The sequence below is a fragment of the Phyllobates terribilis genome, unplaced genomic scaffold (genome assembly GCF_046119375.1).
Source record: "Phyllobates terribilis strain yellow unplaced genomic scaffold, ASM4611937v1 Scaffold_4__5_contigs__length_816908805, whole genome shotgun sequence".
Classification (NCBI taxonomy): Eukaryota; Metazoa; Chordata; class Amphibia; order Anura; family Dendrobatidae; genus Phyllobates; species Phyllobates terribilis.
In genome coordinates this window covers 130407404-130433988 of record NW_027362764.1, presented here as the reverse complement: position 1 = coordinate 130433988, position 26585 = coordinate 130407404, and the positions used below count along the sequence as shown (strand labels likewise).

Below are 26585 nucleotides of genomic sequence, written 5' to 3'. Positions count from 1 at the left end.
ATATATATATATATATATATATATATATATATACACACACACATACGTTAAAATTAAAAAGTAATTACCATAGGTAAAAGTATCGGTAATGTGATAACCTCAAAGAACACTTACACTATGACGTCAACCATTCACGTAAAAAAAACACAACAACACACTACGAACGTTTCCATGAATGACCGCAAATGGTTTTATTTATAAAGCGTTGTCAAGGAAAATGGAGTGTTGGAATCGGCTCTCACTGGAAGTTACACCGGCAATTTACTCTGCTCCCCGCTGAGATTCACAGTGATACAGCAACAGCTTCTTGAGAAAACTAAAAGCACAAAAATGATTGTCAAGGGCATTTACTTTAACCCGTGTGAGGCCGTACAGGAATTACCATTCTATAACGAGTGTATTCTACATGCCCCCTCTTCAAAACCAGAAAGAAGCATCTCGCGGATCTTATTTCTGTGTATGACGAACGAAACGCTTCACTATATGTCCAGGAATCTGGAATGGACTCAAACATCTGCGCAATAAGGATTGCAGAGTGAAAGTTTTATTACACTTAATGACTGACATCCATTGATGTTGGCTGTAAGCAGAATTCTTATGAAGAGGCAATGATTTACCGCTGCGGGCTGCTATCATCTTGCCCAGATTACAAAAGCCAAGTCAGGTGATCGGGATTAAAGTTCAAATGGTATCGCCTATGACAAGCTACAGATAGAGTACGGAGGTGACATTGGAGCCGCCATCCCTCCCTAGCGCCACGGTATAACGCTGCTCTTTGAGAGCCCATTTCATCGTAATGGTGTAACCTCTACAGCTGGGGTGCAAAACCATTTTTGATGCAAACCAGGGAGAATTGGTTCTAGGTTCTAAAAATGAAAGGGATATTACCTTCTGTGACATTTATGGCATATCGAAAGTATACACCATAAGGGTATGTTCACACTAGGCATTTTTTCAGTGCTTTTTTTCTCTACAGCAAAACCTGATCTCTTGGCAGTAAAATTTGTGCCTCAAAAAAAAACAAACCAGATTTTGCTTGGTTTTTGCTGCGTTTTTATCACTTGTGCATGCTGATAAAGTTTAGGGAAAAAAAAAAAAATTACCTATTCAACTTCATGAGGTTTTGGCACCAAAACCGCTGCAAAACCTGATACCTGCGTTTTTTGCAACATTTTTTCATCACCCATTACTTTTAATGGGTGAAAAAAAACTGAAACACGCTGAAAGAAGTGACACGCTCTATTGTGCAAAAAAGCATGCAAAGCACAAAATACGGATGACAAAAAAAAAAAAAAACAATGTTTGATGAGATTTCTGAAATCTCAGACTTTGCTAGTACTGTAAAAACAGCTGAAAATTTGCAGGAAAAAAAAAGCTCAGAAAACACCTAATGTGAACATGGCCTAAATGTCCAACAGGGGGAAATTTTACTTATAGGACTCTTACCTCCAAAAATCAGTAGGCTCGTGGTATGTTCAGAGTTCTCTCAAGAAGATTTAGAAACAATGAAATGATTATAAAATGGGAAAAGTCCCTATAGTGCACACAGTGCTGGGTTTCTCACTTTATTTTGAACATCTCACTAAAACCAATAGGATTCATATTCAGAGCATTTGAAGCTATTTTTTTTTTATTTTGCACTAAAACTTGCTTCTACATCCTCGTAAAAAAAACTGTCTTAATTTACCCTGCATGCATATGGCTCTCCACAACAGGTCATGGGTTTTGTGCTGTCTAATGTTTCACCATTCTCAAACTATAGTGGAGGGAGTCAAAGGTATGGAAGGCCACCTGTAATCCACATACTACTTTCTGGAGTCCCCGTTGGGTGACGAGACCCCATTCTCCTGGTGTCTGAGGCCTCCAGAGATGTCCACATCGTGCACCATTAGTACTAGCCACTCACTGCCCCTCAGCGGCTGCCGCTACTCTATGTATGGCTGCCCACCTAGAGATAATGTCAGACCCCATATTCTTGGGGGGGTGGGCCCAAGAATGGCATCACGGGCCTTGGGCCACAGGTTGGGCCTCCCTGCTCTACAGAGATTGGGAACTAAATCTTCTCGCTTTCATAATTGTGAAGATTAAATCAGTCAGATCTCTCACCAAAAGGTGTTTTATGACACATCCAAACGCTTACAACCTTTTGAGTTTGACAATTGGTTGTATTTTTGGCCTTCTGACTGTTGGAAAGTAATGGACATGTTTGATTCGAACATGTCTGATCTTTTGTTATCATTGCAGATAAGTCACTACTTACCATATTTGTTCATCTAACTCTGTTTCCTTTCGCCAGAACATTTGTTTGCCAATTTTAGAGCCTTAAAAAGAACAGTTGTCCAAACCAGAGGCTAGAAAATAACACTGACAACTGCAAGATCTACAGAAATGAAGTGGCAAAGGTGGCGGAACCTACAGCCTTGAGTGGTGTTCAATGCATCTTCATGAATCCAATCTTATCAGCTCACTTTGCAATCAAATACTAGGTTTTAGTAGCACAAAGGTAAACGTATTGAGGCTTTTTTCTGGTGTAAGGCTATATAATATGCCATAAATACTTTACGTTTTACAATTTTTTTTTATATAACTTCCCTGTAACTTATTAAAACTCAAACAAGGCACCAATGGAAAATCCCAACTAGTTTTCAAGGCGCATAAAATAAAAAGTTTAAGCAAATTCTACCATTTTTTAACAAATTCAGCACAGATTTTTTTTTTTTTTTTTTTGCTTCTTTAAACAAACACAAAAATGCCATTGTGGCTTCACTAAAAAGGTCATGTTCCCCACATAACATACTGCACAATGATTTAGATTACGCCCTCATAGACAGAGACCTAAAACCTACATGAGCCACCAAATGGGAGAGTCTTTGGTCAGCACTTTCATAAAGCAAAATTCTTACGGCGGAAAATGAACACAGACCTTAGGCCATTTAGATGACCCAATAATCGATGACTAAGCCTTCATAAAAAGGTTCATTCCCATTTATTAGTTCGTGAAGAAGTCGGCGATCACCAAATGAGTAAAAACACTCATTCGCCAGGTGATTGATTTTTATGGCAAGTATAACTGCTCCATTGTTGTTGGCAGCAGATTACGCCGTGTATACCGGGATTATGTTGCAGACAGCACTATGTTGTATAGGGACGTCCATTAGATAATGGGTAATATGTACATAATAAAATGTGGGCTCATGGTGTCATTTATAAACATCAAAAAAGGACCGACTCCGTGGCCATATTGTTTGAGTCGGAATAAAATGGACAGGCTCCGTCTCCTAAAATATATAATAAATTGGGTTTGTTACTACAATGCAGGATGTGCTGTAAAGGTTTTCAAAAGAACTTGGTAAAGTTATAAAATGTCCTATAAATGTCTGTTCTAAGGATCTAAACTTTTAGTTGAGATGAATCTGTGCTGCACTTTATGTACACGCTCAGTAGTGAGGCCGTGCTGTGGAGTCGGAGTTAAGAAAATGTCAGTCGGAGGTTTGGCTTTCCGACTCCACAGCCCTGACATTGGCCACCTTCGAGAGCAGAGCACAGCTCAGACATCCTCATTTAAACAGCCCATCTGACTATCGAAATCTATAGAATTTATTACAGAGAGTGAAAAGTTCCACTTGAAAGTACAAGAGAAATGAAAAAATGTAGAGACAGATGTGGCAAGGAGCGAAGGGATTGTGAATGGAGATAACATTCCAGTATCAAATCCTTCGGAGGCCCTTGTGAAATGAATCTTTTGTTTAATTAATACAACTTGGATTGCCAAACGTGGTTTCCTGATGGACGGAGAGCAGCTGCCGCTCTAACAGGCAGACATTCATCTCCTTTTCTCAGAACCTTGAAATTCCAATCAACAAGAAACTGTAAAGTAACTCTTCAACTCTTACATATTCAGAACTATATTTAGCAAAAGCTCAGCTGCCACCGCAGGCCAAGTACGATCGTTGAAAGAGAGGAAAAGATTTTTTTCTCTCTCCAAAAAAAAGAAAACATGTTTATAATGTGTGCTCATCCGCAGTCTACTACATATGGTTTGTTTTTCAGGATTTTTTGTTTTTTTAAATCTAAAATCACATTAAATCTAAATCACATTACAATGAAGTCTACCAGCAGTCCAAACGCTAAAAGGTGCATTTAACATGCTTGCTGGTCGGTAGTTGCATTGGGGGAATGCATTATTTTCTTGGAGGAATTATCTCAAAAACTAGAACCAATTAAGCAAAAGTAATCGGATTTTTGAATTCAGCACCCTCAAAATACCCTAAATCCATTGAAAAAAGTTTGGCACCTGCAAAAAAAAAATTATTTTTTTTTGTAGACCTGTGTAATCTCTGTGGCACAGGACAATGTGCTGCTGAGAACAGTCTATTGTGCAGCACAAAAGATCGTTTCACCCAACAAACAAGCGTTTTGCTCACTCGTCGGGCGAGGGGCTGCCTGTTTGGACTGCATGATTATCATGAAACGAGAGTTCCTAAGAATACTAGTTCACAATAGTCGTGCAGTGTAAATAGACCTTAATGATTTTGGATGTCCAAAAAGACCAAAGTAATATTTTCTTCCGACCAGTGACAGAAATCTGCGTGACAAATGGCGACCGATTGGAGGCATCTGTCGAAAAGTTGATTGTGGGATACTCTAGTTGAAAAGTTGTTCATACTATACAACAAATATGCATCATCCCATCCTGAACGGAAGTCAAATCAGGCCTCAGATCAGGGAAGAGTTTACATTGTGTCCAAACTATTGATTCAATTTATGGCATTGCCATCCAAGACAACTTTCAAAACAACAAATGATTCAGAAAATGGCTATCAAATTTCTGACGTAAAGCTAGCTTTAGCTAAATATTTGTTTATGAAGATCTTTTGCCAAAGAGCCTTCATATTCCAATAACCAGAACTGTGGAGAGTGTAAGCCAAACCTCCGACTCCTCAATTTCCATGACACTGACTCCCAACACCGACTCCCTCATACATGGCTCATGTTTAAGTGATAAATTTACTGTAGCACAGATTCATCTCAGCTAAAAGTCTAGACCCTTAGATCAGGAATAGGACAGACATTTATAGGACATTTCAGAACTTTCCCAAATTCTTATGAAAAAATATTCCCCACAAACTGCATTGAACTACTGTACTCAATTTATTATACATTTTAGGAGTCGGAGTTGGTCCATTTTATACCGAATTCACCAAAATAGGCTCCGACTCCATAGCTCTGCCAATAAGGGAGTCCAGTGTCAGATGTGATAACAGATTAACGTAAAGCATGCGAGATTAAATGAGATGGAAAGTATATTTCCTGGAAGTGCGTTCTGCCTTGAGATTCCCTTAAACATGAGCCTTTTTCTAAGGCCACGTTCACACATTCAGTATTTGGTCAGTATTTTACATCAGCATTTGTAAGCCAAAACTAGGAGTGGGTTGATACTGGTGTAAAAATACTGACCAAACACTCAACGCGTGAATGTGGCCCAACAGTGAATTTAAGGATGGATATACTAAGTTACTGCTGTTGAGTAATTGCAGAGAGCTGGTTGTTAAAACCTCTAACAGGTGGCAAGAATCGTCTAGGGATTGTCGTCATCAAAATGAAAAGTAGCTGCAAACGTTAGGATGAAGTATTAAAAGGGGCAAAAACACAAGATCCATGTGTCCAAGGAAGCAAAACTGAACACAATAAGTCGGGAACACCTTTTGATCTTTGCTATGAACGCCCCTTTTACGTAGGTCACGGTAGGGTTTTCTTTCATTCGGTTCAGATGGGAAGACGTTGGCCCAGGTCAGACTGTAGGAGACCAGAATGGCATAACATTTTCAAAGCCAGTTCAGTACAACTTCATTTTCTTCAATGAGCCTTTTAAACAAAAACTAGAAGATTTCACCGCCCATTACAGAATCTAAATGGAATTGTGACTCTATAATCATCTCTGCAGAATTAGGGATTACCATTATGTCTCGAAAGGTCCTCATCAGTTTCACGAAAACCTTTAAAACCAAAATTACATTGGATTGAGATCTGTTAATCAAAACAGTATAGACAAATCCAACTTTCCCACACACAAAAAAAGAGCGGTAACCAGGTGTTCAGAGAATGTACCCATAAACCATACAAAAAAAAGCCCAACAATTCATTAATTCTAATAAGATGTACCAAGAGTGGAGGCTTATTATGCTTTCTTCTCCTGTCCTTTAGGTTGATGAAGTATAGACAGAAAAAAAAAAAGAAAAAAAAAGTTAAGATTCTCCTGGGAATGACTTGTCTCAGGGGCTCCCTTCATTTCTATAAGTGACCATCTGCTTGGAGAGCAATTATGCTAATATAGGTTTTCCCACTGTGCTAATGCTACAATTAGGACAATGGCTCTTTGGGACCGAATCAAAAAGACCACCACAGCACACAACCATGGGATTTATTAGTCGTACATGCTACAACAATGACGCGAGGAGACAGAAGTCAAATGATAAGAAATAAATAAAGGAGAAGACAAGTTTATTTTACTCACTCCCAACAAAGCCAATAAAAGAGAACGCGATCGAGTAGAAAGTATTTTCCCTAAATTCGACCATTTTATGAAATTGAGAAGAAAACGATCATCCGGGAGAATACACGATAATCGGATAAGATAATGGACAATTTATAAAGGCAGCTAACATTATCACAACACAGGGAACCAGGTCTCGTAATAAAAGGGTCGGTATAAGAATAAAATAATAGGGGGTACAACTGAACACAATTAGGATTTTTTCGAACCTCAGAAGAACAATATTCAGAGAATAGACCATGTCTGACTCGTTCCTACAGACGTGAGCACAAATGCCTATAGCAGATGAGGGCCTCCTTAGAAAAGGCTGAATAGAGGCCATAGTGCTAATTACACAACATGCATCAAAAAGCTGGCAGCTGCAACACAAGCCCTTATTTCAATAACAAAGCTATAGACATATGCTAAGAAATGGCAACATTTCTTTACACCCCAGCTACAAGGACATTCGTAACATATGCCGGTTTAAAAATACCTAGCCAATTTCCATTGTTTTTGTTTTTTTCTTTCCCCTTTTCATTTGGACAAGTGAACTGTTTCAAAAACAAAATAATTGAATAAAAGTACAATAAAAAAGGGTAGCGCTTGGAAAATTAAACATTTTTGGTAAAAACTAAATTTGTGAGTTGTGCCAGTTACATGTTGCAGAGCAGATGTCAATATTCATTGTTTAGCTTTTCTTTAAGCCTTAGCACTCATGCAGACCTCCGTGGATCTCAGTCCGATCATGGACTGGACGCAGGTCTCCCGAGCCGAGTGCGACAGCCTGATAGAATATATGAAGTGGTCAGGCTCCAGTTCATGCATTGATTGGACCAAGATCCATGAATGTCTGCATGAGGCATTGACCTGGCCAGTAGGTCTCCTATGCCACAGGACATTCTCTTATTATGAACACATAATGTAACTCAAAAGAAACTAACTCCATGGAGGTGGATAAACAATTTAGATGGACAATATAACTTTATAAATTGATTTAATTTTTGGACTTTTGCTGATCATTTTTTAGAAAAATCACTTAAAGGTCATCGTTAAAGTCACTCCACTCTTATTAGGGATCTGGATTCCATAATTTATATCCATTACAGATCTCAGAAGTCCAGCAGCCAACGCACAGATAAATTGCAAGAAATAAAACTAAACGTTTTTGGTTGTTTTCTACTGATTTCTATAGGAGTTCTTATTGTGCTGCAAACACATATGTCGCAAGCAATATAAAGACAGTTGATGTCCCCAAGTCCATAATCAACTGTTGAATAAACTAAAAGCAAGATCAGTGAAGGACAAAAAGAGAAAAAAAACATTTTGGCAAGTTTACTAATTTTTTTTAGTGCATAAGTAAATCTAGATGTAGCCATGAAATGGTTGTGTGCCGAAAAAATATCCAGCTGAACGCTCTCACTCACAAGAGAGGAGTAAGCTGCTGTCAGACACAAAGCAAAAAGATCGGGCACTGAAATTCCAACTGGCCCGATCCTATTATTCCCCATCATCATCTGTTGGGGGAATCAGGAGTCGTTCCATGCACATCAGATCATAGCCCGGTCCAGCAGATATTGGCGAGTTCAGCTGACTCCTCTCGGGTGTATGAAGGCCTTTTAGAGTTTGCTGGTTAAAGTTTGCGCTTTATGAATGAAAATTGGGGAACTGTAAAAATATGAAACAAAAGGATAGAGATCTCCGGTGGAAGAGACCCAGGCTGCGCCAGAAATGCAGGGGACTGCTACGATTCATTGAAATGTAATTTTCGGAAATTTGAAAAGCAAAAGAACAATTTAAAACTATTCAGCAGAAATGGTCTGGAGCAGCAACATTCTGTGTAGTCATCACTTGGAAATGTCACAAGGTGGCAAGATTTCTTCTTGCATTGCTTCAACTTATGAATTATGCATCCTGGAGGGCATTATTAACAAAAATGCAGAAAAACACTAAGTCAGGAAACTGTTAGAATGGTATAGATTGTCACAGGGTATAAGCAGCACTCAGGACCCCATTAAAGTGTACCTGGCAGTTTTATTAAAATCAATAAAGTGTATAATACGGAAACTGTGTGAACCCGACAAGACTTGAAAAGCAAAATCCCCTATAGAATGTACTTTCCCATTTGTCAATGAATTTGTGCCCTTCACTATTACAGCAACATTTCGGGTTGTACAGATACAGCATGTGTGGAGTGAATGGGGATAGGCAGAATTGATGAAGCTGCAGCGCTCTCGGACTTCTCTGTGCTTCGATCAGTCGAGGCAAACATGGGACAAAATCCAAAATGGGGGTCTATGATTTTATTCCAAGCCCTGATTTGGAGAAAACCTAGGCTGTTGTAATCCCCAAATAGTCTAAAGTTAATGAAAACCAAAAAATTGGACAAAATTTTACAGCAAAAAGGTGTTGTTTTTTTTACCAAGGAATGTCAACATTGTTGTCTGGAAAGAAGTCGGCCACGATTGAAATTTGACTTTATATGGCTCAGTCGTTACATGAGCGTACAACATATGGGTGAGTTTAGACGGTTTACATGTTTAATGAATGATAGTTTGTCCTCGGCCCCTGTTATTGAACATGTCTGGCCACTATGATCAATATATTTGGTTTGGCTTGTTATCCCAAGTCATGTGGCAAGGTCCTTTAAAGGGTAAAATATTGCCTTTAAGGATTGCTACCTCGAATAGGTGGCACTAGAGTTCCTGTCCTGTTTCTCTCTGAAGATGATATTTGTACATTTAAATTCTCAAAAGCAGTGTTACATGGCCTAGAATTCTCTTTACGCCAACTTGGCGCTCTCCACAAGGAATAAAAAACAACTAGTCCGTAGACCCACTTTAATCAAGTAACCCTATCAACAAAGATGTTAATATCTGCAATTTAACAGTCGTTCACCAAGTGATCGTTAGTACAAGGCACATGGTTATCTTAACTATCATCAAGCCTTAAATGGGTTGTCCGGTCAATAACAAAGTGACTGAACTTGTGAATCCTCACATTAGGCGCACAGTGTGCCCTGCGAGGACTCTCCGGTGCTGGGAAAGCTTGTCATGTGCTGACAAGTATACACTATGCATACTTCAGGTCACAATCCAACTAGACTGTTTCCGGCCTCGCTCAATACACTAGTCGGCATGTGGCTGGGATTATGCATATTGCATAATTGCCAGCACATAACGGCCATTCCAGGCAGCAGAGAATCCCCACAGTGCGCACGATCTAAGGATTCACTTGTCTGCAGTCAGTAAGTGCAGACTTAGTTTAAGACCGGAATACCCGTTTAATGATCGTATTTAAAATAAATAGATAAATACCAGCCGTAGAACCCAAAAACACACAGATAAAGTCCATACATAAAACCAGCTAAAACCTTTTTGTGGTCTATTTTTAGGGATTAAAAGTGAAATCGGCACCAAATGGTCCAATATGTCATACGTGTATATGAGAAAATAGCATTGCTGATTCAGATTTTGAAATTCCACCAATTTCCATATTGAAAAGGTTGCACAAAGTGCTCAAACCGCCAATGGCATTGCCCACAGATCTCAGTCTAGCAGTGCCCCGACTACTAGGGGAATTCGGAGGGAATATATAACCTAGAAGAGAATTTTCATTATCCTGTGTGCATTTTACTATGTGCATTACATTAAAGGTAGGCTGCAGATAACAGATGGAAATGCCGCTTTACCAAGTTAAGTGTCTCCACTGATTTCGGCAATCACATTTTCCGAAATTAATCTGCCAGCCTGCTAGCAAATGGCAAACATCTGCACTGCCACCTCAATGCTCAGCACCTCGTTTAGATAGGTTGCTAGGAGGAAATGGACATGCTCTTGCTTTTTTTAGGGCCTGCAGGCATTGAAAGGATTAAATGTAGAAGTGTCACGCTGCGTTTGAACTCAAGTATAAAGATTCAAAGTGAGAACATGCAAGTTTCTGACCTTCAAATCCAGGCTCATAATAGCATTGCTTTTCCAAGGAACCTAGCACGATAAAGCTCTGCTTTAAGAGTGACAGAACTTTCTAAAAAGATAGTCCAAAGAATGGCGAAGGGAACGTAGATGCTGTCCACCCGCCCAAAAAACACTTCCATGTCAGACAGCGATTAACCTGCAAACTACCAATGTAATGCCAAACAGACGCCAAGGGAGCAAAGTCAAAAAACAAATTCTTAATGTACCCTGGGACCCTGCAGCAAAATTCTTCACCATTTCTAAAGCATAGTCTGGTCAAAGTCTATGAGATGTGGGATCAACTTAAAGAAGCACTCCTCCCATCAAAGATTTATATTGCAATCATCTTATAGCACTTTGTACTTACAATTGCTCATTTTGCCTTCTACCCAGTTAATTCTTCTCTTTTCCTTTAGGTCTATGACATCACATGATTAAACACTGACTAGATGAATCCTTCTAAGTTCTTAGTAAAAACAGGTCAATCTTCCCTGTATGAGTTATACATCACTGCAAAAGTCCCTGGCAGGGGGAGGAGCGGAGCAGCTGGGTCAGGAGCTGAAGGGGGTGATGACTCATGCAGGGACAAGAGACTTTGTTTCTACATAGAGCAGAGAGAAGAGAGAAGAGAAGAATTAGCTGGGTAGAATTGCAATTTGTGCAATTTTAAGTACACAGTGATATATAATATGGTGACTACAATATATTAAGAGGATAAAAAACTTTGATGGGAGGAGGAGTGCTTCTGTAAGCTTCATTTACACTGAAAAATAACCGTGAACGAGTGTTTTAAAAAACCTTTAGGTTTCATGACTATCTTGCAGTGTAAACAGGCTACCGATCACCCCACGAACGAGCAAAAACGCTTGCTCATCAGAAATGATGCGCAAAAGATAATGGTTCATGGTGGTGCATCAACCTGTGTAACAGGACTTGCGCTGACGAGAACCATGGCAGTCTGTGCGCATTGAGCAATCTATTACAGATCACTCAGTACACAATTTACATAGTCAGACCTAGGTAAACATGTCCGCCAAATCGGTAAAGGTCTACCTTTCAGCGGTCCTAACATTCCGCCGATTGGTTCGTGCAAATGGATCTTTACACATGGATTTTATCTAATTGGTGTTTCTTCTCTTACAGATGGCACAATTTGGATGTTAGAAACTTAACATTTGCGGCTCAGATATCACATGTCCATTGGAATGTAAAGAGTAACACAATCCTGTCGTGTTTTATAGATTGGCTCAAAGACAATATATCATGGAAGCAGACCCAGGGGCCCCATGAAGAGAAAGTCTAGGTGGTCACATTTCCTTTGCTACTGGGTTGGGAGAACATGAGCTGGACTCCTCTTTCTCTGGAGGAATTGCAATGTTAAAGGGAATCTGTCACCACCTGGGAGATATCAGACCTCTACTATGGGCCATACAGGTATGTATAGATTTACTTTCCTATAACCTGTATGCTCATAGTAGAGGTCTGATATCTTCCAGGTGGTGAAAGAATCCCTTTAAAGGGAATCTGTCACCAGGTTTTTTCTATATAATCTGAAACCAGCATAATGTATAGACAGAGACCCTGATTCTAGTGATTTGTCACTTACTGGGCTGCTTGCTGTAGTTTTTATAAAATCACCATTTCATCAGCAGCAGATTATCACTGGTGGACTAGTAAACTTGCTGCCATGAAGTCACCCAAATTCATGAGCTGTGTATAACTCCTCCACCACCACCAATTGGCAGCTTTATGCCTATGCACAGTGCACACAAAGCTGCCAATCAGAATTCAGAGAAAGTTCTGCAGCAGATAAAACAAGGATTGTATCAATACAGCAAGGAGCCCAGTCAGTGACATTTCTGGAATCAGGGACGCTGCCCCTACATCGTGCTGCTCATTCAGGGGTAGAAAAATCTGGTGACAGATTCCCTTTAAACAAGTTGCCTAAAAGGTGGGTTTGGAGAGGGATTCACAAAAAAACACCAGATCCATCTGCCCTGGATGGTTAGACTAGTGTTTTTTCTAAGAAGACAATTCTTGTCCAAATGCCCCATTCTGGCACAGGAACGTTAGAGGGAAGCCCTCTAATATAAGCTCTGGTAGGCTGAAATTGACCATATATTACATGCTCAGGCAATTATCTCAATGGCCACCATTTAATACTACATTTCCCATTTCCTGCTTCAGGGAAAATATTAGGCAGGGCAGACATTTGCTTACCCAAGAAAAATGAATGTGTTATTAGAACTGGCACTATGGATTCCTCTTTCATGAAGATAAAAAGCCAGAAAGAATGGCATTTTGAATATTTGCACAAAAATGTAAAACTTTCCTTGTCTCTTGAAAAAGAGACAAGTGGGCGATTGTTATTTGTGAGGCACACTTGGCAATCATGACAGATTTAATAAAGACAAACCGATAGGAAAAAAAGAAAGATGTGTACATTTTAGAGAAAATCATAGAATGTTAGAGTTGGATGGGACCTCCAGGATCATAGTGTCCACCCCCCTGCTCAATAAAGGATTCACTAAACCATCTCAGACAGATGTCTGTCCAGCCTCTGAAGACTTCCATTGAAGGAGAACTCGCCACCTCTTGTGGCCGCCTGTTCCACTCATTGATCACCCTCACTGTCAAAAGTTTTTTCTAATATCTAATCTGTATCTTCTCCCTTTCAGTTTCATCCCATTGCTACTCGTGTTTCCATGTGCAAATGAGAATAAAGGATGATCCCTCTACACTGTGACATCCCTTCAGATTTTTGTAGACAGCTATTAAGTCTCCTCTTGGCCTTCTTCTTTGCTCCTAAACATTCCCAGATCCTTTAACCGTTCCTCGTAAGACATAGTTTGCAGTCTGCTCACCATCCTGGTAGCACTTCTCTGAACTTGCTCTAGTTTTTCGATGTCTACACCAGCTCATACAAGTAAATATCAATTTTAGTCTTTGAGACAACTAACAATGCAGCAAATTTAGGCCCAAGTCTCCTGATTTATTTGGTGTATGTTACTCCAACGCACTTCACTTAAAAGTGTATGAAACGCAAGTCTAAAATCACTCAACACTATAATATTTGCAAGAACAGATCACTAAAATGTCGCTGTGTAACGTATACACGCTCAGACATATAATTTGCAGTGAATCCCCTAATGCCGTAAACACAGCCATCACTTTTGAATGTAAGGTTATATTACGAATTACCTAAAAAGAGCTCGGTATCTGTGATATCAGAAGCTGCTGCTTTATTCCTGTAAACGGCACAGTGGAGATGAATGGAAAAGTGGTCCATAGTGTGAGAAAGTCTGATAAATCTGCAGTCTAGACCACTGAATGTATCCGTGCATTGTGCTTTATCTCACATCTGAACGCACATAACAAAAACATATCTTAAGGATTGGTGGAACGAGCAGTGAGCAGAGAACAGGAGGTGGTGTGGGAGTGGAAATCTTCTTATGCTGTAGCAGTCCCTTTCAGATGAACTTTCCTCTGGCTGTGACATCTATGAATCCCGCTAATCTTCCCTTATAGGTACAGGGCAGAAGCCAGCCGCCAGGGTCACCCGTCACATCACATTTTATTTAGCAGGCAGTAGTACTTTGCAATTTTTACATGAAACCCTTGTGTTTTACAGAATACTAAGATTTTCAGTTATTTCCCATTAATTGCACACATTCCACTTTTTATTCATAGTGATCAATAAAAACCATCTCAGATCACCAGAAAAATGAAAAAGCCACTATTCATCAAAGCAATATGGCCAGAATTCCGTGGTAAATGGCTTGGAAAATGTTGCAACTTTTGGAATACGAGAGTTTCCATTTTGGCGGCGCTGGGGCAGGACGAGGCGCGGCCAGGGCGTGACACCACAGCTTGTCTAATTCTTGAGCAGTTCTGGCATTCCTTATGCCAGAAATCTTAGGATTTGTGGCCAGGCACATGCCACTTGTCAGGTGCTCCCGACTGTCAGACGCCCCTTAATGGATCGGGGAGCGTCTGAAGCCAACACACCCCCCTCATCAAGACCAACGTTTTTAGGATTTCAAGAGCGTTACCAAAAGGAAACACCAAAACTTTGGAGACGTTATAGGACCATTTGGTATTTGTGCTTGGCTAAATGGAAGCAAAACAAGCAAAATCAGTAACACCCATCTCCTTCATGTCCATTTGACTCACCTAGATTTCATAGTCCATGTACAGAGTACAATTTCTGGACCGGCAGAGACTCGGACTAACAGACTCATAGGCATCCATCTAGCTGTTAGTATGCTCCGGAGACCCGTAAATCAGTCATATCCGCAAGTGTAAAAGGTGACCATGTACCTTAGATAGCCAATTTGGCCGATGGCTATTATACCCTCTTCCACTATAAACAAGTAACTCTCAAACTCAGCCAACCTACGCCTCATTTTGACAGGTCATACACCATATATAGCTGCTAGATGAATGAGAACTATTCCCTTGTCCACTTACACATTCACATACATGTTTGGCCAAATGTGCATGTGATTTCAAAGGAGGGAGAGGAATAAGTCACGAACAGACACCTTTGGCAGCTTCTTATCTCCGGTAATAAACAATTTGGCATGCTGGAACCCATCATCTGCCATTCGGGGGCTTGGCATAATGCAACTGATTTATTTCATTTTTTTACTTAATTTGCATCCAGCATGAGTGTACGCCAACGATCTCCTGCAAAAAGATGGAATAGTATAGATCGTCCAAATACGTCCTTATGTGTGAATGAATAGTATCCTTAACAATCCCCTAATGTAGAGACATTTTCAAATATTCTCCATTTATGAACTGGAACCTTCACAGATGGTTCAGCAGGGAAATTCTAACCCTTAAAGGGAATCTGTCAACAGGTTATTGCTATGTAATCCAAGGGCAGCATGAGGTAGGGGTTAAAACAGATTTCAATGATGTGTCACTTATCAGGCTGTTTCTTACAATGAAGGTTTTAATCAATAGGACATTATGATTGATGCGACTAGCTGGCGCATGCTTGCTGGTCCTACTCCGCCCCCTCCTGTGATAAGCAGCTCACTGTCTATAGCCTATGTACATACAAAGGCTGGTGTGGGCGGGGGAAGCTTTTGGATCTCTGCTTCATGATATATCTAAGAACTCTGAGTCACAACGACTGCACCCAGTAAACTAAGTGATACATGGCTGGAATCAGGGTCTATGCCATGCTGCTCTCAGATGAGGTAGCAAAAGCCTGGTGACCGATTCCCTTTAAGGATCAAAAAATGACTAACAAGGTGTTCATTTGAGCAGTACGTGAAGAGGACACAAACACTATTTTATGGCTTTTGAATTGATGCTATTATCTAATATCCCACTTTATTTTTTCTTTACAACTCAATGTAAAATACATTCCCAACAGCAAAAAAAACACCTAAAACCTTGTGACATGACTGGCAATAGTGATACAGATCAATATAAAGCAGTAAGTAGATGAGCCCTAAAAAGTATGGTAATAAAAACCTATTACTGGCTCTGCTTGTACCAATGCAGATCTGAAGCCAGAAAGCCTTGTATCCGCTCCAAGTTAATGTATATGTAAATGCAGCTTGGCAATTTTCTACATTACTCCCATTAGCGCTTGTTTTTACAGAGGAGGCCATGAAAGGAATATTCTGATGTGCAGAGTCGGCCACTTACACACCATAACCACCTTATTTGTGTAATTGATGGCCTTGTGGTTAGATCAGAAACTCGCCATTACTCGCAGGAGTCCTAAGTAGATCACTTCATTATACTGAATGGAATGTTTGCAAAACCCAAAGAGAAAATATATGTTATTACATTTATAGCGGAGGTGCAAAGGCCGGAGAGCGCCACGTCTAGCCGGCATCCATAGAGAAAAGGATTGCCCATCCCTTCACCGTGGCCTCCAGTCAGGGGTCAAGGGGCAGGCAGCTGTAACATTTCTCCTCGCTATTCCCTCAGGGTAGCCATAGACAAAATGGCCTTTCTGAATGCCAATATATATCACAGGCCATGTTGACTTTTAATGAGGGGATGAATGCTGGAGTGTCACGTGGCGTTAAGTACAATGGATGAGGAATGTGTTTTGATATATTGTAGCTCTAGTACGAAGGATCTCAGCTACATGCACTTCACTATCGTGCTAGCAGATCGGATGTGAAAGTTTAAGGATTTTCTGGAATCAGATCCTTGATGACCCTTTCGTATCAGGGTTTCCTCTACAATAGTTTTCTTTGTACGAATGGGTCCATGGTGGTTTCAAACAGCTACTTTTACTTACCGGACTCTTAAATTATTGCCCATATTCTGCACCAGTCTTCTCACTTCCTCTTCTAGCAGGAAAAGTCAAGTGACCACTGCAGTCAATCAGTGATGCAGCAGTTGATCAGTGATGCTCCATCCTAGCAGGGAGAGACAGTCTCCTAGTTCTCTTTTTCGCTGGCTCAGACAGAGCATCACAGCTGTAACCATTCACGTGACAAAAGGAAATGAGGAGACCGGCCCATTTGTACAATAAAATATTGTAGCGGGCAACCACTTTACAATGGTCCATCAATATCAGATTGCAGGAATCAGTGTCTTGACATCCCTGCTGATCAGCTGTGTAAATGGACTGCATCACTCCACAACCCCTTCAGTGCGTACGCCGCTCCGTTTGCTGCACAACATCCGGTTTATAGCAACGGACAGGACATTTCTGCATGCTTTCATTGAAGGGAATAGGAAAATACTGCAAAGACTGGACTGCCGCTACTAAAAGCGACGCAAGCAAGCAAGCACTGCAGGCCCAACAAACAGGTGACCAATCAGCAAGGGTGCCAAGACTCGCCCTCCCACCACCAATCTGATCACGGTGATCTACCCTTCACGTGACCATTTCAAGCAAGATAATGCGACTGGTTGTTCACGGCACAATTCCGATGTATACACTGGGAGATGACCCCAACGTTGGCAGCAAACATGTCCATAGCCAGCAATGGGACTGAAGTAAAGACATGTTCTGGCATTATGCTCTTCCTCCCATCCCCTATTACCGTATTTAAAAAAAAACAATAAAAAAAAAAAACAAGACAAATATACTTGTGAAAAAAGAAAAGTAATAATAGTACTGCCCAATGTGTACCAGAAGATCTGACTCCCAAATATGTGCAGCCAAGGGAAAGGAGGAACATTGTGCATCTGTAAATCCATTTCCCATAAATACAATATTTGCAAATTCGCAAAAATGGTAAGAATAGTTTTAAAAAAGCCTGTTTTGTAAGGTTCACAGAGAGCAGCAACCTACACACTTGGAGTGTGAAAGCCCCTCCATATTACGGTCTGGAAGAGATTATTCTTTATGCATTTCCTTCCCACGACATTTTAGTATTGATAATTCCCTTAAACCACAAGTCTCGTATATAGGCCAAGAATCAGCAATGGACAAATCCATATCCTGTGGATAACAAGGATGCAGAGCCAAGACGAGATGAAAGACCTAAAGCCAACAATTACATCAAGTAAGAAGATTGAGCTATCTATATTTACCAGCTCCGGCACGCGAGTGCTGTTCAGGGTGATTTATTTCTCCTTACTTATATAGTGCCAATAAGTTTTCCTCAATCACATCAGACCTTGCGCCCAGTGCGGCTGACAATCTAAATTTACCATCTCAGAAGAGCGGACTCAGGCCAATTTCATGGAAAGTCACTGAACAATCAGTATATGTTCTGTAGGTTATTGGCAGCCTAATGTAGATCGCAGGATTACGTGACCTCCACATATGGTGACGCACATCTGCTGACGTTGCTCCATTATGCTGCTCTGCAGGGTCATCAGCCAGGGATTGGGGGGTTTGTTTCAGTGGTTAACATTGTTTCTTTTCAGTGCTGGGGGTCCAGGGATATAATCCTACCAATAACAAAATCAGCATTACTTTCCCCTTCTATTCCAACATGACTGCAGCGGTGACGCCATAGGTACAGCACAATCGCTGGGTTCAGCGGTATGATCAGTCAGCCCAGAGTTTGGCTGCAGCTGTCATGTGCTGAACTTTTCATTTTGCCGCCAAAGAAGATAGGAGCAGAACAGACAGCGGTTATGTAACTATCATTTTGTGATTTTAATAAAAGTTCGGGCACAATGTGATCAACCGGTAAACTTTTACCAATCAGCAGTCATCTGATAGCCTGTTTATACAGGCCAAGTCATGCGCACTGAATGATTTATAGCAGATCGCTCAGAACACATTGGCTGCCATAGTTCTCGGCAGCATAAGTCCTGTTTACACCTTAAGAGCGATTATCTTCATGCTGCAGAAAAGATCATCATTTCACCGGATGAACAAGCTCTCCCCCCGCCCTCCCCCTCGGGTGATCGGTAGCCTGTTTACACAGCAAGATGATTGTGAAACAAGCATTTTTATTAACAACGCCGCTTCACGATTACCTTGCAATGTAAATGCCTCTTATTTTTTCATTTTAAAAACACATACATACATACACATATACATATACATACATATATATATATATATATACATATATATATATATATATATATATATATATATATATATATATATATATATATATATATATATATATATATATATATATATATATATATATAACTTTTGTTGCGTTATTAAAAGGTTATTTCCCCAAAAAAGTAAGTTATCTTTTATCTCTGCCGTAGGTACTAACTTACTGATCTCTGGGGGGTCCCAGCGGTCCCAAGAATGGAGCAGATACAGTACAGACCAAAAGTTTGGACACACCTTCTCACTTAAAGAAGTTTCTGTATTTTCATGACTATAAAAATTGTACATTCTCACTGAAGGCATCAAAACTATGAATTAACACATGTGGAATTATATAGTTAACAAAAAAGTGTGAAACAACTGAAAATATGTCTGATATTCTAGGTTCTTCAAAGTAGCCACCTTTTGCTTTGATGACTGCTTTGCACACTCTTGATGAGCTTCAAGAGGTAGTCACCGGAAATGGTTTTCACTTCACAGGTGTGCCCTGTCAGGTTTAATAAGTGAGATTTCTTGCCTTATAAATGGGGTTGGGACCATCAGTTGTGTTGTGCAGAAGTCAGGTGGATACACAGCTGATAGTCCTACTGAAAAGACTGTTAGAATTTGTGTTATGGCAAGAAAAAAGAAGCTAAGTAAAGAAAAACGAGTGGCCATCATTACTTTAAGAAATGAAGGTCAGTCAGTGCGAAAAATTGGGCAAACTTTGAAAGTGTCCCCAAGTGCAGTTGCAAAAACCATCAAGCGTTACAAAGAAACTGGCTCACATGAGGACCGTCCCAGGAAAGGAAGATCAAGAGTCACCTCTGCTTCTGAGGATAAGTTTTTCAAAGTCACCAGCCTCAGAAATCACAGGTTAACAGCAGCTCAGATTAGAGACCAGGTCAATGCCACACAGAGTTCTAGCAGCAGACACATCTCTACAACAACTGTTAAGAGGAGACTTTGTGCAGCAGGCCTTCATGGTAAAATAGCTGCTAGGAAACCACTGCTAAGGACAGGCAACAAGCAGAAGAGACTTGTTTGGGCTAAAGAACACAAGGAATGGACATTAGACCAGTGGAAATCTGTGCTTTGGTCTGATGAGTCCAAATTTGAGATCTTTGGTTTCAACCACCGTGTCTTTGTGCAACGCAGAAAAGGTGAACGGATGGACTCTACATGCCTGGTTCCCACCGTGAAGCATGGAGGAAGAGGTGTGATGGTGACACTGTTTGGGGGGGGGGGGGGGGGATTTATTCAAAATTGAAGGCATACTGAACCAGCATGGCCACCACAGCATCTTGCAGCAGCATACTATTCCATCCGGCTTGCGTTTAGTTGGACCATCATTTATATTTCAACAGGACAATGACCCCAAACACACCTCCAGGCTGTGTAAGGGCTATTTGACCAAGAAGGGGAGTGATGGGGTGCTACGCCAGATGACCTGGCCTCCACAGTCACCAGACCTGAACCCAATCGAGATGGTTTGGGGTGAGCTGGAAAGCAGAGTGAAGGCAAAAGGGCCAACAAGTGCTAAACATCTCTGGGAACTCCTTCAAGATTATTGGAAGACCATTTCTGGTGACTACCTCTTGAAGCTCATCAAGAGAATGCCAAGAGTGTGCAAAGCAGTCATCAAAGCAAAAGGTGGCTACTTTGAAGAACCTAGAATATAAGACATATTTTCAGTTGTTTCACACTTTTTTGTTAACTATATAATTCCACATGTGTTAATTCATAGTTTTGATGCCTTCAGTGTGAATGTACAATTTTCATAGTCATGAAAATACAGAAACTTCTTTAAGTGAGAAGGTGTGTCCAAACTTTTGGTCTGTACTGTATGCGCATGCTTAAAATCACCACTCAATCTATCTTCTATGGAGCGGCCATAAATAGCCAAACACTGTACTTGGCTTTCTCCAGCAGTCCTATAGACAATGAGTGGTGCGGCGGTTGAGCATGCGCACTCCTTCGGATTTCAGCCGTTGGACCCCCAGCAAACTTAGCTTTCCCCTATATTATGTGGATAACTTAACCCTTTAAACTAGGCACTGGGTTTAAAGGAGTGTACCTAAATGCCTAGTTAAATAAGCATAGTGTAAGTACGGACTGGTCTGACAATTTTTAGAAAGAAAACAATACCAACCCACTGGATGTCAAAAATAAATGAGAAGAAACAGCGAGAACAAAGTGTTGTAAGGACGTGAAGTTTTGGCTGCTTGTCTGGCTGCGCCTTGGGAAGCACATGGAGTGAATGGAGGCGCGCTGCACTCGGCCGGGGCTTGTTTACAGTACAGCAGGAACGCATGCTCTGTGGTTACTGATATTAAAGCTCTTCATCTCCTGGTTTTGCTGGGATTGGAGGACGCCGGTGACATCAGCAGCCTCTACGATCCTACTGTGTGTAAACACGATGAATCACAGCACCATTCCTACACTGCGCTCAAAAAACCTCAAAACTCGCTACCCAGAATAGATGAACTTGTTAGAAGCCTAAAAATACCGAGGAGCACTGATGTCAGCCACTTACTATTTTAGACCTCGTACAATGCTCATTCAAGCTTCCACCCAAAGAACATGACTTGTACATAGCCGAGCGTCGTGTCATCTGCAATCCCCGCAATGACATGATTATTTCCTATGGGCTGTGACCCACATCCATAGACTTCTTGTGCTGACATCTTAAAAATAGCATTAAGCCATGAGACATCAAATTCTCCTGGGATCTGCAGCTCCACAACAAAACACGTGCTGACTGATTCACATTTATAGATGTCTGTCCCCTGTGTATTATTGGGTTATGGGCAATCACTAAAAAAAAAAAAAAAAAAAAAAGGACTAAATGGACTACCCCTGTCCTTTTTTCCTTCCTTTAGGACATATGGACATCACAGAAGAAGATGCCCTCCACCAATAAGGTTTGCTGTACGACAAATGCTTGTTGGCTGAAAAGCCAACTCTCCCACCCCACATACACCTAAGAGTGCCCATGCGGACCTTGACCACTGCCGAAAGTGCCTACACTGGGCATTGGGACTAGACTATGGAGCAATCAAGAAGGTGGCTCGGGCTGAAGAATCGCGTTGTCTTTTATATCCTAAAGATAGCTGAAAGTGTGCATGTCGCTTATCTTGGGAACAGATGGCACCAAGACTAGAAAAAGGAGACCTAAGGGTGACACTATGGGGCAGCGATTTGCTAGGAAACCTTGGGAGTTCTACTTTGACATGCATCACCTACTTAAACATTGCATAGCAAGGTATACCACTTCATGGCTAGGTCATTCACTGATGACAGTCATTAAAGGGTAATTCACACTAGCCACTTTCAGAAGGACAACGCCCCTGCCACACTGCAAACAAAATTCAGGTATGAGGAACATACCATAACAAAAAGTTCAAGGTGTAGACTTCACTCCAAATCATCAAGATCCAAATACGATGGGGCATCTGTGGGATGTGCTAATAAAACTCATGGAGGCCGCACTCTTTAACCACTTCTAACATCTTGGTACCAGACACCATAAGAAACCCTCAGAGGTCCCATGGAAGTCCATGCCTTGATGGGTCAGTAGTGTTTCGGGGAAATGAGGTGACCCTGCACTGATATGTATAGACTTCAGATATGAGCCAAAGTGAATTTGAGAAAGAACATGTACAGCTGGATATGAGAATAATGGAAGATTACATAAACTTACTCTCGCCCATACAATGCAGTTGGGATTTGCAGTTCAGTAATAGGGCAGCATGTCGCCTCTGCTTAGATCAGAGATCTCCTCGCTGCCATAATGAATAACAGTCCACGTTGCAAAATAGGATATCACAGGTAGTTCCTCTGCCCCTACCCAACAGAGCAGTGGCATTGTCTTCTTCCAGGCTACCCATAGTCATCTGTTACAGAGGTGTACAGCCTGATTATACATCACAATGATCGGACACATGGAGAATGTGCATTTTATGATTACTTCTCTTCTGAACTATTGACTTGCAAATAGGACTGTGATCCAAAAAGAAGAAGCAATTGATGCCAACAGCAAGGAGGTATAATCATAAACAGGCATGTATGCAATAGTAAAATGCCACAAAGGGTGGCATATATCTGTGCCAAATCACTGATCTCAAGGACCTCAGGTGTAGAGGACAGGTATGGTCAGAGAAATGTCACAGAACCCTAAGACCATTCATAGAAGCCAATGGAGGAGGTCCGCTTCCACAGACCATCACATGTCTCCCATGCCCACGGGGTGCCCATGCCCAACCCTCAAATATCAACATTTTAAGACAAACTATATTACATTAGTTGAAGCAGTACAAGTGCCCTGTCCGTTCAGCCAAGGACCCCTCTAAGCCCCAAATATGCAATTATTAAAAACGCATGCCAAATGACAGATACAATAAAAACGTAAAATATCAAAATAATTTAAAAAAATAAAAAGCCTACGAAAAGGAAACGCTCCCATTCTTGTCTCCACGGTATTTGATGATGTGCCCCATCTCCTGGGGGGTTTACAAGTGAGAATGAGAATCATGACAGTGCCAGGTTGTGTGTGTGTTATAAACACTGGCACTGAATTTTTAATGAGAGCCCTGAACAAAGAAAACAGAGAGAGTGAGATGGTGGAAGGAGCACGCTGCCTCTTACACTTCAGCTGGCGTGCCACATTCCTAAACAAAATCCAGTGTGGACCCAGGCACACACCCTATTCATATTCCCCGACACGTCTAATATAATACACAGAATGGGAAGGGGAGGGCACGCCGTGCCCTTCAGCGCATACACCCAGGCTGCCAGCACAATGATAGAGGAGCAGGCTGCTCAGCCCTAATACAAACAAACAGGGCAATGCAAAATAGAGGATACAAAATACTAAACAAATAGTAACAATGTACATGCCCTGAAATATAGGAGGTTAACCCTGTGTGGGCAGGAAAGAGATAACAAGAATGGAGGTTTGGGGATTTATATTTTTTTTGGTCTTTTTTCAGCTTTGCACTCCTTCCCCAGTATGAGGGGCTTCTTCGCCCATGCCTTGCAAGAAGGAAAGGTTACTATGTCTCTGTCAGATAAGGACATTCTAGCTTCACAGGGATGGAGGTAACAGATTGTTTGCCAACCATAGAAGAGATCAGTTTCTATCCTAGACTCCCACCCCTCCCATCCCCCTCCAGCAGTCATCATTAAAAGGGGGGCTGCAATCCCCCACCCATAAAGCAGCCTTGGACCAGTCTGGGGTCTGGAGAAATTGCATTAGCCACTTTGGCACTAGGAGGGGGTAGACTGGTATGATACATTGGTGTTTCGGATATGGATTATATGTCTATATATACACACACATCCACACAATATACATTTATATACACAGTATTTACATGCATTCTTAGTGTGGATTGGTCACAAAACCCCTGCCATCTCCACGCTTTGTATAGGCACGTTTCCAGCATGGCTCCATATACTACTGGGGTTATGTGAGGTTTAATAAGGACACGCCATGCAGTCAGCTCCAGCGACAACCCCCAGCATCAGATCCATACGTTACACAGCCTATGTGCCCGTACAGACAATACACACGTGTAGACGGAGTACAACACCCTTATTGATGGCCAGCCACCACTGGGCAACCATGAGCCGGTATCGGCCACACATCAGCCACCTATAGGACCGTACACCTATAGGATGAGACAATGCTCAGCGTATTATTTATATAGCACTATTGATCCCATGGAGCTGTACATGAGAAGCACACACATGGAAGCGGCTGAGAGCTGTGTACACAGAACGACGCACCGACTTGTGGGAGGGGAAGGTTTATTTTACTACAATATTCTACACAAGTCACAAATCACAGCCAAAAAGGAGTCATCTCATAAAAATACCAAACCCTGGGGGGGGCATCACAACACTTCCCTACCAGCCGCTGCTCCTGAAAAACCTTATTTTAGGGACACCAAACCCTGGGTAGTGCAGGTCAATGCCATCTATTGTTCTCTGGAAGCAGCCATTTCAGCCAAGAAAGAGGGGCTACTAACAAGAAGTCCAAAAACATGTCTGCCCCCATAATGGCACACTTTTCTAAACCGTGCCCCATAATAATAGGAGAAGGGGGGTTCCCTATGTCTTTAAGGCTTCTTCCACTAGTGACAGTGATCCACCTGTGTCATAATCTGGATTTATCCCGGTAATAGGCTGACTGCACGTGTGTTGCGGATTAGAGGAATAATTGGAAATAAAATCCCAGACACGTGCACAATATACAAAGACACAGCCGTCACCCCCCGAAAAACTACCTGGAAGAAAGAAATAACAGATCTAATACACATAGATTATTTTTTAAGGGAATGGTAGGGGGGGCGTAGCAACTGTAGCATATACCATGGGTACTGGGTGCCAGGGGGGCATCAACAAGCCACTTTGCCTTGGCCAGGGGATTTAGATACAGGGTAGTGAGCTAAACCTTTGCCCCCTACAACCCAAGAGGGAAAAGCCCCTAAAACCCAATATCCCATAAAGCAATGATTAATGGGAGCGATCCCGACCAGTCCCTACAAGGTGCTGTTAACGCCCCCGTCACAATCACACGGGGATCAGAGGTCGGAATCTTGGAATGTTGAAGGTTCCGAATGATTCCACGGATTAGGATTACCCGGATCCCATCGCCATGGAGTAGGGGAAACCCAGATTACAGGGGACATGGAGGGGAAGGGGTGTGAGGGGAGTTTGGAGAGCAGGTTAAAGTTCTCAGTGCACAGATCTATAGGCACAGTCAGGACCCCACGCAGAGGAGCACATGGCCACACGCTGCCCCTTCTTACCTGCACAGAAAGTTGCCAGAAGAAGTGCACAAGTCAGTCCCAGAGCCCCCATAGTCCCAGGAGCCGGAGGTCTCACAGCCCATACACCACAGCCACATACAATCCCATCCGAGCGATAATTCCTTCACATTGGTTACATGTGTCTCCAGCAGCCAGCCAGCCCCACAGAGCAGCCGGGATCACCCACGCGTGAGCAACAAGGAAGAGGGGAAGCAAGGGGGGCGTGTAACGTTGGATCCGTGGGAATGAACTATGTGTGAATGTGGAGCCCAAGCAGATCAAACAGCAGCAGTAGTGACTCCCCCCTGCCAGGACGACTCCACCTTCTGCAGCAAGCAGATTACACGGGGAGGGAGGAGCAGACACACAGGAGCCCAAACTTCACTGTGACAGATCCACTGGGGGAGGCGAGCACCGACCACTCCACAGACTCCCAAATACTCGCAACTCTCCAAAATGGCTCCGAAAATGTAATGAGAGGAGCCAGGAGGGAAACCCGGATGTTTGATACAAAGAGGAGGGAGGGGAGCAGGGCACAGCCCCCCCAAGGCATGGGAACACGGGGGAGGGGGCAGCGGCATTCCTGCTTTATGATTGGTCGTGGGAGCTGCCAGTCACCAGAGTAAATGGCTGAGTAGTAAAGGGAGGGGGAGACTACACACACGGCAGACTGTGCTGGGAGCGTGGTGTACAGGAACGTCACTGTCCCTATATACAGTACAGGGCTCCACACCTCCACCTGACTGCCCCCCACATACAGGGGCTCCACACACCTCCACCTGACTGCC

At 42.0% G+C, this 26585-nt stretch overlaps 1 protein-coding gene across 1 annotated transcript in view; it reads right to left on the bottom strand.

Moving 5' to 3' along the window:
- ACVR2B (activin A receptor type 2B) overlaps window positions 1-26303 on the bottom strand; it is a 192463-nt gene extending 166160 nt beyond the window's left edge. Inside the window, exon 1 of the mRNA XM_073677733.1 lies at window positions 25798-26303. Within this exon, the coding sequence (XP_073533834.1) occupies window positions 25798-25849 (52 nt within the window). The 5' untranslated portion in view covers window positions 25850-26303. The remainder of the gene's footprint in view (window positions 1-25797) is intronic.
- Window positions 26304-26585: the final 282 nt, after the last annotated feature.